Source organism: Pyrus communis, chromosome 8 (assembly GCF_963583255.1).
Source record: "Pyrus communis chromosome 8, drPyrComm1.1, whole genome shotgun sequence".
Taxonomy (NCBI): domain Eukaryota; kingdom Viridiplantae; phylum Streptophyta; class Magnoliopsida; order Rosales; family Rosaceae; genus Pyrus; species Pyrus communis.
In genome coordinates this window covers 27,433,957-27,448,002 of record NC_084810.1, presented here as the reverse complement: position 1 = coordinate 27,448,002, position 14,046 = coordinate 27,433,957, and the positions used below count along the sequence as shown (strand labels likewise).

The 14,046-nt window shown below is 37.4% G+C and overlaps 2 protein-coding genes across 6 annotated transcripts; both read right to left on the bottom strand.

Moving 5' to 3' along the window:
- Positions 1-3,693: 3,693 nt before the first annotated feature.
- On the bottom strand, positions 3,694-7,789 carry LOC137742130 (YTH domain-containing protein ECT2-like). 2 transcript variants are annotated; one of them, XM_068481890.1, is made up of 9 exons: positions 7,579-7,789; positions 7,177-7,259; positions 6,902-7,028; positions 6,655-6,728; positions 5,945-6,490; positions 4,964-5,551; positions 4,666-4,878; positions 4,449-4,592; positions 3,694-4,242 (listed from the first exon to the last, which is right to left on the bottom strand). In XM_068481890.1, exons 1-9 carry the CDS (start codon positions 7,607-7,609, stop codon positions 4,021-4,023), a joined length of 2,028 nt encoding a protein of 675 aa, XP_068337991.1. In that variant the 5' UTR covers positions 7,610-7,789; the 3' UTR covers positions 3,694-4,020. The 2 variants fall into 2 exon arrangements, with proteins under 2 accessions (XP_068337991.1, XP_068337990.1); XM_068481889.1 differs by having other exon boundaries at positions 7,177-7,262; positions 7,579-7,788.
- An 890-nt stretch (positions 7,790-8,679) lies between these two features.
- Positions 8,680-13,157, bottom strand: LOC137741693 (YTH domain-containing protein ECT4-like). Of its 4 annotated transcripts, none has more exons than XM_068481397.1 (9): positions 12,929-13,157; positions 12,232-12,308; positions 11,887-12,043; positions 11,692-11,765; positions 10,983-11,573; positions 10,142-10,729; positions 9,840-10,052; positions 9,609-9,755; positions 8,680-9,468 (listed from the first exon to the last, which is right to left on the bottom strand). In XM_068481397.1, the coding sequence occupies exons 1-9, from the start codon at positions 12,954-12,956 to the stop codon at positions 9,232-9,234; spliced, it is 2,112 nt and encodes a 703-aa protein (XP_068337498.1). In that variant the 5' UTR covers positions 12,957-13,157; the 3' UTR covers positions 8,680-9,231. The 4 variants fall into 4 exon arrangements, with proteins under 4 accessions (XP_068337498.1, XP_068337500.1, XP_068337499.1 ...); XM_068481399.1 differs by having other exon boundaries at positions 11,887-11,989; XM_068481398.1 differs by having other exon boundaries at positions 12,232-12,305.
- Between the last annotated feature and the right edge of the window lie 889 nt (positions 13,158-14,046).

Genomic DNA, 14,046 nt, shown 5'->3' with positions numbered 1-14,046 from the left:
AACACTTGAAATCAACGATTTATAACATAAATTTAAAGATATTTTTCTATTTTGAACTTAAAAAAAAAACAAAAAAAAATAGTTTCGGGACCAAATAAACATTAGGATCACGTTCAAAGGTCTTACAATATTGTCCTTAACTCCAACGCAAACTATTTCCTAAAGCTAAAATTTTAATTTTTCCACAAAAACTGTGAGTTATAACCCACAATTTTCCAATCGATTTGGAGAACATTTACAACATTCTTTATAAGCCTTAGAGTCATTCTACTAGCACCACATGTTACCTAAAATTAATTTAGGACATTTTGAAGATTTCAGACACCTATAATTCCTTTTGGGGGTCCCGCTATTAGCTTTCATTATTTTTTCTATTTTCAACTTTAAAGATCAATGAAAAATAGTTTTGGGACTTGATAAAGGATAAAATTACATCCAAAGGTCTAGCAACATTTTTGTTATTTCCCACACAAAATATTTCCTAAAATTAAAATTTTCAATTTTTTTACAAAAGATGTGAGTAGAACCCATGTTTTCCAATCGATTTTGAAAACTTTTACAAGATTCATTGTAGTCAAAATTTGAGTCATTTTAGTCGCCCCACATATTCTCTAAAATTAATTTAAGATATTCCAATGATTTTTGACACCTACAAATCTCTTTTGTGACCTAGCTGTTAGTTTATATTATTTTTCTATTTTTTCAACTTTAAAATTCAATAAAAAATTGTCACATTCCGGCCCAGGCCCCACCACATCTCGGGCTCAACTTCACCATAGCACGATATTGTCCGCTTTGGGCCCTACCACACCCTCATGGTTTTGTTGACGGCCAGTATGCCTTGATTTTGGTCGGGGTGTGTCAAAAATAGTTCAGTGACCTAACAAACAGTAGGATAATATTCAAAGTTCTTGCAACATTTTCATTTTTTAGGACATTCTTATGATTTCGGACACTTACAAATCTTTTTGGGCGACTCCGCTATTTTTTTGTTAAATGATAGATTTTGTTAGATTAGCTACTGACAGGGTTTAAATCCATGCCGTCATGCAAATGCTTAACACATTTCCACCATTGCAGTAAATGGCCACTTGCCGGGGCCCCGCTATTAGCTTTCATTATTTTTTCTATTTTCAACTTTAAAGATCAATGAAAAATAGTTTGGGGACCTAATAAAGTATAAAATTACATCCAAATGTCTTGCAACATTTTTGTTAATTCCCACGCAAAATGTTTCTTAAAATTAAAATTTTCAATTTTTTCACAAAAATTGTGAGTAACCCACGTTTTCCAATCGATTTTGAGAACTTTTACAAGATTCCATTATAATCAAAATTTGAGTCATTCTAGTCGCCCCACATGTTTTCTAAAATTAATTTAAGATATTCGAAACCTACAAATATCTTTGGGGGCCTCGTTGTTAGTTTATATTATTTTTCTATTTTTTCAACTTTAAAAATCAATAAAAAATAGTTCAGTGACCAAATAAACGGTATGATAACATCCAAAGGTCTTGCAATATTTTTGTTATTTAGGACATTCTTAAGATTTCGGACACTTGCAAATCTTTTTGGGGGCCCACTATTTTTTTTATTATCAAACGATAGATTTTGTTAGATTAGTCACTGACAGGGTTTGAACCCACGCTGTCATGCAAGGGCTCAATACATTTCCACCACTACTGTAAAGGGCCACTTGCAAGTGCCCCGCTATTAGCTTTCATTATTTTTTCTATTTTCAACTTTTAAGATCAATGAAAAATAGTTTTGGGCACTGTTCTAAAAATCTCCACCTAGCGCCGCTTAGGAGGCTAGCCACTGCCCGGTTAATGTCTAGGCATTTCAAAATTAAGAAAGGGCATATAAACCTGCTGAGGTGCTCGCCTAGACCGCCTAGCCCACCCAAACCCGCATTGACACCCGCCCAGGTTGCGACTCACTTAGACAGAAAATAGATAACTGCATTTTGTATTTTATTTTTTTTTCAATAAATTGTAAGAGACTTGTTGAATATATAAATGAACACACATTATTTGCTTGTTCCCCATGTTTTCATTATGTTCCAATACTTCTTAAAATTATATATATTTTAAGTATAAATTGTTACTTATTTACACGAAATATAATAAATCTACTTATATCCGCTTAGTCCACCAAGGCATTAGGTCCCAACCCACCGTCCGACTAGCGCTTAACGTCTTTTAGAACCTTGGTTTTGTGACCTAATAAAGGATAGCATTACCCTTTCATATGATTTACGTAGATGGTATCCCTAGGATTAGGATTTGGATCCCATTTGGATCCAAATTGTGAGGATCCTAGAGATCCTCACATCCTAACTATTCATTGTATATAGTGCGACCAAAAAAACATTTTGAATTTTAAATATAAAATTAAGGAGTTTTAACGAAAAGCTCACGGTACTGTTCACTTTAACAAAAAAACCACATTTTTACACTAAAAAATAAATCCTGATACTATTGACTTTACCCTTTATTTTGTCCTTATCATTAAAACTCAAAGTTTTTAAGCCTTTTTCATTAGTTTTCCTATAAAATTAAACACAAATAGTACCTAACGAAAATTGACCGCATGATATACGATGAATGACTAGAATATAAAAATCCCTGGGAGAAAAAAGATCTAGAGAGAATCCTCATCCCTAGCATTACCCATTTAAAATTCTTGACGGACATTCTAAAATTTCCAGAAAATAAGTGAGCTACCATAAAAATAAAAATAAGGGTAAAGTACAAAAAACTACTTCAAGTATTGGGGTCATGACAGTTTCATACCTCATCCTTTAAAATTGACAATGTTATACCGCATCTTACGAATTTGTGACAATGTCATACCTCCATTAAATTTTCTGTTAGTTTTTCTGTTAAGTGCTGACGTGGCAAGAGATGGGGACCACTTTCTATTAAAAATTATTAAAATATTATTAAAAACTAATTTTTTAAATATTTTTAAATATTAAAATAATAAATAAAAGTTAAAAAAATAAAAAATAAAACCTTAGTTGTCCCTTCCCTTCCCCTCTCTCTCTCCCCATCTTCATCTACTTAATCTTTAACACAAAAAAAATAAAAATAAAAAAAAATAAAAAATAAAAATTTTGAAAACCCAACCCCACCTGCCCCTGCCCCCCCCCCCCAGGAGAAGGAGGAAGAACCGAAGAAGAAGAAGAAGAAGAAGAAGGAGGAGGAAGAAGAGGAGGAAAAAAAAAATATTTGAAAACCCAAAAAAAAAATTTGAAGAGGAGGAAAAATTTGAAAAAAAAAAAAAGGAAACTGCAACCCAAAAAAAAAAAATGGAAACCGCACCAATTTCAATTTTTTTTGTTCTTCTCCTTCTTCCTCCTTCTGCTTCTTCTTCTTCTTCCTTCTTTTGGGTTTTTTTTTTTTTTTACTTTTATTTATTATTTTAATATTTAAAAAATATTTAATTTTTTTTTAGTTTTTAATAATTTTTTAATAGAAAGTGGTCCCCATCTTTTGCCACGTCAGCACTTAACAGAAAAACTAACAGAAAAATTGACGGAGGTATGACATTGTCACAAATTCGTAAGATGCGGTATGACATTGTCAATTTAAAAAAATAAGGTATGAAACTGTCATGACCCCAATAGTTGAGGTAGTTTTTTGTACCTTACCCTAAAAATAAAAATAAAGAAACATGTGAGCTCCCACGGTTTTCCAATCCCTTTTTGTGAATTTCTACAAAAAGCATTATAAAACATATTTTCCTTACACTTGTAAAGTTTAAGCTACTGCCAGGGGGAGAGATTCTCGCAGACAAAGAGGAGGGCGATGGGAGCAACTATTGTTCAAACAAACCGACCCACATGAACAATGCACAATGACATGGGGCCTGGAAATCTCTAAACGACACCTACTCATACTCTTGACTAATATACTTAACTGAAAGCAGTAAATCCACTCAAGAAACTCCTACTAATAAAACCTTAAATGGATCAAGCCACTGTGGTGCATTGCACAAACTAGCAACCATTTACAACCTATTTTGTTGCAATCATCTCGGTCACAGCTAGTTCTGGAGCCTTCAGATTTCCTCCTGTTTCAGCAACCGATCCATTCTCCGACAACTTCAGTTCCTCACTGGTCTCAGCACTTGGTGTCGGTTCCTTAATCAAATCTAAGTTAGTTCCAAATGAATCCAAGGATTTGAGCGCCTCATTTGCCCCATTATTTCTTCCATCACTTGGCTTCCCATCCAATACCTTCATTCAGATAATCAGCAGAGAATACAATAAATTCTTCTGAATCCAACTGGCTTAATTAATGGCAATTACAAATGTAGCAGTAAGAAAAGAAAAACAGCTTAATGCATATGAAACAGTTGCATTGCATAGAGGTCCTGCAAAGAAAGGATAAAACCACTACACTTCTAAAATAAGAATTACTGGATGAAGGGCAAAAATCTTGCCTGTTTCCGGATCTGCTGTTTTGCTTTATTTTCCTGAATTGTCTTCTGGCGAGCTTCATAGAACTCAAAATCATCCAAAAGGCTTGTTTTACTGGAATGATCCTTGAACATCTTGATCATTTTAAGCCCCTGCTCTGGCTTGACCTGCATAAACACATTAAGCTTATCACCGGACAAGATAGAGGAATAACAAGATGAAGAAAATAAGTGGACATACCTCTTGAGTGTCCCTGCTGTTAGTGACAGGTTTGTTTTCATTGTTCTCTAGGGTAATGTGCTTTAGCAAACTGTTGGGTACATCCTTTACAATGTGCCACTTAACTGGAAAATAGCCAGTCCACTTGTCTTGTTGCCAATGTTCCAAATTCTTGTTAAAATCTACCGGCCCCACCATCTCCGCTAGGCCAACAAATTGGCCACTGGCATTCACCTAGAGAAATAACAAGAAGAAGAAGCTAAGCCAAGGAAAGCAACAAATGAAATAATGGACTAAAGCAGTGGATAATGATGCTCACCGAGAAAAACAGAAACACGGGGCAGCCACCTGACTCCCCCTGAGCCTCTTGGTATGCTGCATGAAGTTTATTGTTTCCATTTGGTGTGCTGGCCCAAACATTATACTTTACACTCTTATGAACATCATCCTCACTATATGACTTAATAATGAAGAACTTAGCATCAGCATAATGATTACAGATATCTGTTCCGATGTACTGCTCCTGCTCTGCCATTATGCTAGCTGCATCCTTCTCATCGTCAACTTTATTCAACAGCATATTGTTCCCCTTAACTGCTACAGCAACAGGTGAATTTCCCTTTTGATTTTTTAAACTTTTAACTCTAGGTCCCTTGTTCAACTCATCCAAGCCTTCTATGTCTTGGTTACCAAAGCGGAAGGAACTGTCTCGCCCCCTGGTTTTATACTTGTTTTGAAGAGCTGTCCACCCACTTCCATTTCTATGCATACCAAAACCATTGGATCCAAATCCCATACCGAGTCTAATTGGGTTCCAATAATGACCATACAATTCATTGGCATACATCCCATTCACAAGTCCGTTAGCTGTATCCATACCGTATCCCATCCTCGTGTGGTACAAATCCTACAAAGTCATGTAACAGAAATCCTTAAGAGGCCATCCCCAAGAACAATCTATAAAAGTCAGATCATTCCATCAAATAAAAATCACTACACGATAAATGAAATATGACCTATAGCATAACTAGTAATGAAAAAGGAGCGCTGCAACCGGATCAATCAATTTTCTAGAGAGGTAAACTCCAAAGAGAATAGCTACTATTTCTACCTAGTTGGTTTCCCAACAGAATTCAAATGGGAAAAATCTGAAGATTACAGTTACCTTGCTGCTCAACCAACCAGATCACAGGTAAATGTGTTTAATATCACACATATACTAGGTACAAATATGTGAACAGAAGATTGATTAGCCCTAAGAAAATAGTACGAAATGTAAACAGTGATAGAGCTAGCATACCATGAATTGAGAGTTTGATCGGGAAGTCTGATTCTTGGAAGATGGAGTTCTGTTGACTGCGTTTCCAGTCATTGGTTTACCCAGTCCATTTGAATACATTGGCCGTTCAATCCATGGGGTAGGAGTTACCAACCCATCAAAACCACACATTGCATCATAGTACCCATTGCAGGAACCCCTTAGATTCAGTGATGGGTTTTTATATGGTGGTTTTGAGAAATCGGAAGGACTATTTCCCTTCTTACACACACTGGCCAGAACACCAACGGGATTCCCATTAGCTGTTCCTACAAGTGAGGGCTTGTGGCCAGCATCCTTTGCGGTAGAGACAGCCCCCTGGGAAGGAACAGCTGAATTAGGGGTGTGTGAGCCACTGTTAGGTTTCAGCTGCTTAAAATAGGGAGGATATTGGTACTGCTGAGGTCCATATAGCTGACCATCACTTCCCACAGTTGAAACCGGAGACCCCGATGTTGAATATGTGCTGTAGGGTGCATAACCATAACCATGATGATACATAAAAGAACCATTATCCCCATAGACAGCCTGAAATATGCAACAAGCATTATATGATATGATGGCAGGATATAAAAGAGTTTCTCAGAGAATATCACCCTTAAAATTCACCGAAGAGGTGTAAGAAGATGTAAACAGAAATACAAAACTCTGATAGGTACAGACACTTTGACCAAACAGACTGTAAAACTCACAGAATTCACATCGTTTCCATTTGGATTAACATAACTTGGAATCCCGCCCCACTCATTTCCAGTCCCATCATAGCCTACAAAACCCAGACCATCAACAACAGAATCATCAATAACATGCAAACCATAAAACCCTTCATTGCACAAGGGATTTTCAACACGACGATGGAATTCAAAACTCTTAGCTGAGCACTTATATAATAAAATCCAATAACAGATGTGATAAAGGAAGACAGCACCTAAGCATTACCTCCATAGTAATAGGCAGAAGATGTGTAACCATTAGGTAGATAGCACGCAGATGGATCCATAAAATTCTTTCGCAATGGGGCCGTAGACCGATCATAAGACTTGCTCTTAGAAGTCACGTCAACGGGCTGAAAATCATGAAATTGATAATCAAGCTCGAAACACAAATTCACCCGTCATTTTCCGATACAGTTTATTCACTTGTTAAAACAAACAAGAAGTTCATAATTTTTTTGAGTAAGGGCAATAAAGCATAAGAGCAGAGACGAGAATTACCTTCCTGGCAGTGGCAGGGTCAGGGATATCATCAGGACCCTGGGTCTGAGATTCCAAGGCCAAATTCTTCAGCAAGTCTGCAGCTTCTGAAGAAGACCCAGAAAGTCAAGGAAATACAAAATACAACAGTAGATGCAAACAAGCCCAAAATACAATTCAAATCAAAATAAAAGCAGAATTTAAAAAAACAAATAAATAAATACAAAATCCCAAATCAAAACGTTGAGAATCACCAGCTTTTACGTCAGACAGAAACCCCTAATAGCACTCAAAGAAGAAGCAAGCGACAGATCTACTGATCTAGCCCCGTACATAAATATATGTACAACAGAGCTAACATTCCAAAATACGAAAACAAAAAGAAGCCCAATAGACGAAGAAGCGGTGAAAGTGTAAGGATACGATCCGCAGGTGGGGAAACGGTGGTCGCCATGACAAAGAGTGACACTTGAGAGAGCGGCCTCAGCTGCTGCTGCTTGCTTAAAACGCGAAAGGGTTTTAGGGGTTTTTGGGTAGAGAGAGAGACGAGTCGTCTATAAAAGTCTTGGTCTAGCGCACCTAGTCATTCAAAATTGGCTTTAGGGCGGCATTTATATCATATGAATGTCCTTACATATTTTATCAACAAATTGCAACACAGGTATTATGAGGGGTAAAGATATTTATAAGGCGGGAGTTTGAACTCAGTGCAAATACATTGCTTTAGCTAATTGGTTTCACACACATGGCACGTGAGATATTTTGTATCGATGTGTACGATGAAACGAGTTTGGATTGGTATTTAGCTTGATACAACAATAATTCAATTAGATAACCTATTTTAAAATCTCAAATTTTATGACTTGAATCTTCGTTACTATATTAATTATCGCACCGTGTCTATTATATAATTCGAACCTCCTCTAAATCTATGGCGCAATAACCTTTCTTATCTATCACACTCTAATTTAGTACGTTATAAGACCTAAGAGAAGTTCCAATAATAACGTATATTTGAGTCCTACTCCAACAAATTATTCCTTAATTTTGCTATAGAAAGAACAATCTTCATACTCAAAATTCTCATAAAAATTAAATAATTATTATTAACGTTTTAAAATTCTCATTTTCTACTCCAATCTTTTTATATTTAAAAAAATAAACACTTGTGAATAGTACAAAATATGATTTTTAAAATATCAATAACAGTTTCATTTACTGAATGCTACCAATATCGATACGAACTATGTGAATCAGGATATTTTCTTAGGCTTTGTTTTCACTGGGCTACAGGGGCTGATTTAACTTTGCTAGACCGTGACAGAGGGGCCAGTGGAGCTTATCCTGTTTTCGATCATAAGTTACAAAGAATAAAACGAAAAATAAGGAAAATATATATACCATACAAACTTTTGCAACGAGTCGAGGCATCTCCTCTGATTTTATTCTTGGCACTAAAATTCTCAACAAAATAAATCAACAAGCACAACAAACACACGACACGGCATACATGAAGAAAATACGAAGCAAAATAAAATTTTAAACTGACTATATTGCAATATTTTCCCACCTTGCTTCTTCTAGCTCACTTACAATTACAAACGCAAAAACTTGCTCCCCAAATGGAGGAGGTTATGATCTAGATTTACAAGACCGGAAATAACCAAACAAGTAAAAGGCAAAGGTAAAACAAGGAGAAAGTACTAAAGGTATAAGCAAGCCTGAACCCAAAATCCTAGGCAACCCAAAACATGTTAGAGCTTCTGCAAAACACCTGTAAATTGACAACCCAAATGAAAAACTCTGGGGGTGGCACTACTACAATTACTCGGATCCCTAGCCTGCCCAAGAACAAGATACAAGAAACTCCAAGACATTATTGACTTGCCATTCCTCAATGAACTATTGACTACTCTAGCAGGGCAAGTCACTATAATCAGGACGGCGGTCCACACAAGTAGGTAGGCAGCATTGGATACTGGTTTTCTCCAACATATTCATTAACACCAGCACACTTCAACGCAAACCTTTCAAGAACACTGCAAGAGCATGGACCACCGTTACGCAAGGCAGAAGCTAGCAACCATTCGCAACCCCATTCACTACAACCCTCTTCTCTGACACAACTGGCTTAGCACCCTTTGGGGCATCTCCAGATGCAATTGATCCGTTTTCTGCAACTTTCGGCTCCTCACTTCCATTCACCGCCGGAACAGATTCCTTGGTCAACTCAGCGGAAACCTCCAATGAATTTTGAGTCTTCAGTTGCCCATTTTCCACCTCCTTCTCATCATTGTTTTTTCCTTCCCATACCTTTTTTTTTTGGTATTTTCAAATGGTCAAATGTTAAGTATTTGGACTTGTTAACATTCATCTCTAAACGGCAATATAAGAAGAAAACAAATAAGAAAATAAAAGGAGCAGCAAAATTAACAGGAAGGCAAAGTATTTACCTGTTTCTGAAACTGCTGTTGCTTAGCCTTCTTCTCCTGAATTGTCTTCTGGCGGGCCTCATAGAACCCAAAGTCATCCAGAATGCAAGTTTTGCTTATATGTTCCTTGAAGATTTTAATTATTTTAAGCCCTGGCTCCAATTTGACCTACACAAACCCATAAGATGAATATTCACAAGGGAAGAATAAAGAAGGTCAAGGCAAAAAAGAAACACTAAGCTGTGAACTTACCTCCTGAGTGTCCCTACTGTTGGTCACAGGCTTATTCTCATTATTTTCAAGAGTAATGTGCTTCAGCAAACTGTTGGGAACATCTTTAACGATATGCCACTTGACAGGGAAACAGCCATTCCACTTGTCTTGCTGCCAGTACTCCAAGTTCTTGTTAAAATCAACAGGGCCCAACATCTCGGCAAGGCCAACAAACTGTCCACTGGTATTGACCTAAAAAGAAAACAAGTAAATTACTTCAAACCGAATAAAACTTTTAAACTACAACCTCACAAGTCCTAACAGCAATGGATGATGCTTACCGAAAAGAGAAGAAAAACCCGGCAGCCACCAGATTTCTCCTGAGCCTCCTGGTAAGCAGCATGAAGCTTCTTGTTGCCATTTGGCGTACTGGCCCAAACATTATATTTAATGCTCTTATGAACATCATCCTCACTGTATGACTTAATGATGAAGAATTTGGCATCGGTATAATCCTCGGGAAAATCTGCTTTGTTGTATTGTTCTCGATCTGGGACACTGGTTTTTTCGTTTTCCTCATCATTACTAGGATTCGTTGGTACCTGCCCCTTGATTGCTAATGCATTAGAGGCAAATCCCTTTTGATTCTTGGAGCTCTTCGCCCGAGGCCCCCTGTTTAGTTCATTTAATCCATCCATGTTCTCATTACCATATCCATAATAGCCACCATTTCTTCCCCTGGGCTTATACTTGTTGTCAACAGCAAGCCATGTGCGTCCATTGGTTCGTGAATCATAAGCATGATACCCAAAGCCCATACCAGATCTAACTGTGTTTCCATACTGACCATACAGCTTGCTTGGGTACATCCTATTTATAAACCCTTGAGCTGTACCCATTCCTGACAATGGCCTTGGGTGGTGCAAACCCTGTGGGATCAAATAAATGAAGTTTGTAAGGGTGAACACATCTCAGTAGAACATTTAAAGTAAATATTCAGATTCAGCCTCCACAGAACATCTATTAGCATTTGATATGCGGCCAAGGCCATAATTGAACAGTCATGCCATACAACTCGGATGACATTTCCACTGGTGGAATATGGTAATCTCCAAAAGTAAGACTACAAAGCAAAGATTATAAAAAAAATATATTAAATATATAAGCATGTGACCAACATACCATGTAATGAGAATTTGGACGGTAATTCTGATTCCTTGAAGACAAATTAGTATTGCCATTGGAGATTGATGAAGTAATTGTACTTGTCACTGGTCTAGGTTGCCCGTCCGAAAAAAGTGGGGCATCTAACCATGGACGAGGAGAACGCAACCCATCAAAACCAAATCTTGGGTCCTGGTATCCAGGAGTAGGAACACGTCCTGGCAAAGCACCCCTCCCATATGAACCATTAGAGTTGAAAGACGAGTTTTGATATGTTGACGAGGGAGCTGAAACATTATTTCCTTTCACACCTCCACCGTTTGCAATGCCATTAGAAATTCCATTAGCTGTTTCCACAGACAGTGGCTTTTGGTCAGCAGCTACAGAGGTGGCGACATCAGTTTGTGGGGCCGCAGGGTTGGGAGTGTACGGTCCACTGGTTGGAGTCAGAGGCTGGAAATAGGGAGGGTATTGGTACTGCTGAGGTCCATATAACTGACCATCATTTCCCATAGTTGGAACAGGGGAGCCAGCAGGAGAATATGGGGCATACGGTGCATACCCATAACCATGGTGGTATATCAGAGACCCATTGTCCCCATAAACACCCTAAAAAAACACAAGGAGATAACAAATTTATAAGTTTAAGAGAACGAATTTACTCAAGTTAGATCCAAATCAAACACGATCACCATGAAACATTACACAAAAGGGAAAAAGAACTTACAGAAGTCATCTCTACTCCCTCAGGATTTACATATCTCGAGTAGTCATCCCACTCGCTGCCAGTCCCATCATAGCCTAAAAGAAATTCACAAAACCATCCATATCATACACATGAATTTCCTATCAAAAAGTACACATTAATTTTCATGAAGAATCTAACAATCCACCAAGCAGAGAGTTCAGGCATAAGTTTGACCTCCATAGTAATAGGCAGTAGACGGATAACTGTTCGGGAGATAGCACATAGATGGATCCGCGAAATCAGGTAACAATGGGGTAACAGAGCGATCTTCTGGGATCTGTCCATTTGCAGCATTGCCAGAATCAATAGACCCGGATTGGTTAACAGAAGGCTGCATGGAAAAGAAATCAGCCTTCAGAACCACATATAACCTAAATGAATAAATGTTTCAAATGCAGTTTGTTAATACTTTTTCATGATCCAATCCTCATGGCTGAATTTTCATGTTCCATTTATGTTTAGCAAATAATTATCCTATCTTGAATTCACATTCAATCATCACATTGCAAAGTACGGTACCTTCTTGGTAGGCTCAGGAATTTCCAGAGTCTTGGTTTGAGAGTCTAATGACATCTTCTGTAGCAAATCTGCTGCTTCTAAAGAACGCAAACGGTGAAGGATATAAACAATTTTGTAAATCAATCGAGATGTCTAATGTACAGTGCTTTTTTTCCTGTGTGTATTGTAAATTTGTAATAGCCATACACAATCAACAAAAAAAATCTAGGTTCTGGTCCTTCTGGAGCAGTGAAAATAGTTTGAATTTTATATGGAACAGTCAATTCATTCACTCCATCTACAAGTTACAAACAATTTACAAAAATCACCTGATATGAAACTTCAATTCAACCAAGCACACGTTAATCTTTACTTAATCAAACAACACCAAATTCAAAAAATTAAGCAAACCCATACCAAGAACTTGAATTGTCGCACATACAGCCATAAATTTCAGACACGGTCTACAAAACCACAAATCAAGCATAGAAATCCATAAAACCAACACAAAGCGCCACAATCCCAAAAACTAAACAAACGCCATAGAAGAAACTCACAGCGATCTACAAATTTAATGTAAGCCATAATAGCAACAAAGGTAGAGAAGATCTAGTTTCACCGAAAACTAATCACTAAAGAAAAGATCCAATTAGAATAAGAAAAATCGAAGACAAACAATACCCAGATGGCTAACGTCTAAAGTTTTAGATTAGGATACGTTCCACAGGAGGAGCAACGGTGGCCATGGCCGTCAATTGATAGCTAGATCTTCTACTTCTCCTTCCCTGTCCTAAGTATTGCCAAAAACCCTAAATCCCAGAGAGAGGTGATTGGGGTTTTAGCAATCGGAGAGAGAAATCTCGATGCTTAGAGAGAGAGAGAGAGAGAGAGAGCAGGGAACAACGGGTCTCACAGCCGCCAAGGGTTTGGGTTTTTGGAAAGAGGGATTTTTTCATCCAAAAGCGGTGATTCAAATAGAACCACGGCTCCTCTTCAACCCTCGCATTCAATCACCCGCGGGTCACGTTGTGAGCACATCGGGCCACTCCTATTGGACCAAATTTCCACGTGGCCTTTATTCATAGGACTCCCCTATGTCGTTTTTAGTCTTTCAGGGTCAACGTGAAATTGATTGGCCCGGTGATTTTAATCTGAGTGAATGTATCCCTCTCGGGAGGAGTTTGAAAACCCTAATTACAAAAGGACATGATGCCCCATCGCACTCGGGCATGTGGCAAAACCCTACCATTTTACATGGGGGGTGTTGTGGGCATTATGGGGTTTACACTGTGGGCAACCGAATTTTACAAAGATGTATAACTCAAAAGATAATTAGTCCCTCCCTCCCCTAGACATCAACGACTACCTTTTGATTTTTCATGAGTTTACCAACGACCATTCATCCATGGGTTGTGAAACTACTATAAGCTAAATTATAATTGGGTTTTTATCACAAATAATTCTTAAAATTGATTCACACCATCAAAATTATCTTTGAAATTAAAAATCAATCAATGTTGTCCCTGAAAATAGGTGTCGCAAATCAATATGATTATTCCGTCGCAATTTTGTTAAAATTTTTGTTAAGTACTAATGTGGCATACAAATGGGCTTCACAAGATTTACAGGTTTTTATCACTGAAATTGACTCACATCATCAAGATGGTCCTTGAAATTGACACACACCATAAATATGGTCTATAAAATTGAAAATCAATCAATGGAGTCATTCAAAATAGGTGTTGCAAATCAATATGATCATTTCGCCACAATTATGTAAAAAAATTTGTTATGTGTTGTTGTTCGTTTAATAATTAATTAAAATTTTGTATAAAT

Excerpts from the sequence above, each read along its gene's own strand:
- LOC137742130 (XM_068481889.1), bottom strand. The coding sequence starts at position 7,609 with ATGGCGACCACCGTTTCCCCACCTGCGGATC. Across the intron at positions 4,593-4,665 it reads ACAGCAGGGACACTCAAGAG|GTCAAGCCAGAGCAGGGGCT; the intron begins GTATGTCCACTT and ends GTGTTTATGCAG. Across the intron at positions 4,243-4,448 it reads AACAGCAGATCCGGAAACAG|GTATTGGATGGGAAGCCAAG; the intron begins GCAAGATTTTTG and ends ATCTGAATGAAG.
- LOC137741693 (XM_068481397.1), bottom strand. The coding sequence starts at position 12,956 with ATGGCCACCGTTGCTCCTCCTGTGGAAC. Across the intron at positions 12,309-12,928 it reads CGTTGCTCCTCCTGTGGAAC|AAGCAGCAGATTTGCTACAG; the intron begins GTATCCTAATCT and ends TGCGTTCTTTAG. Across the intron at positions 12,044-12,231 it reads TTCCTGAGCCTACCAAGAAG|CCTTCTGTTAACCAATCCGG; the intron begins GTACCGTACTTT and ends TTTTCCATGCAG.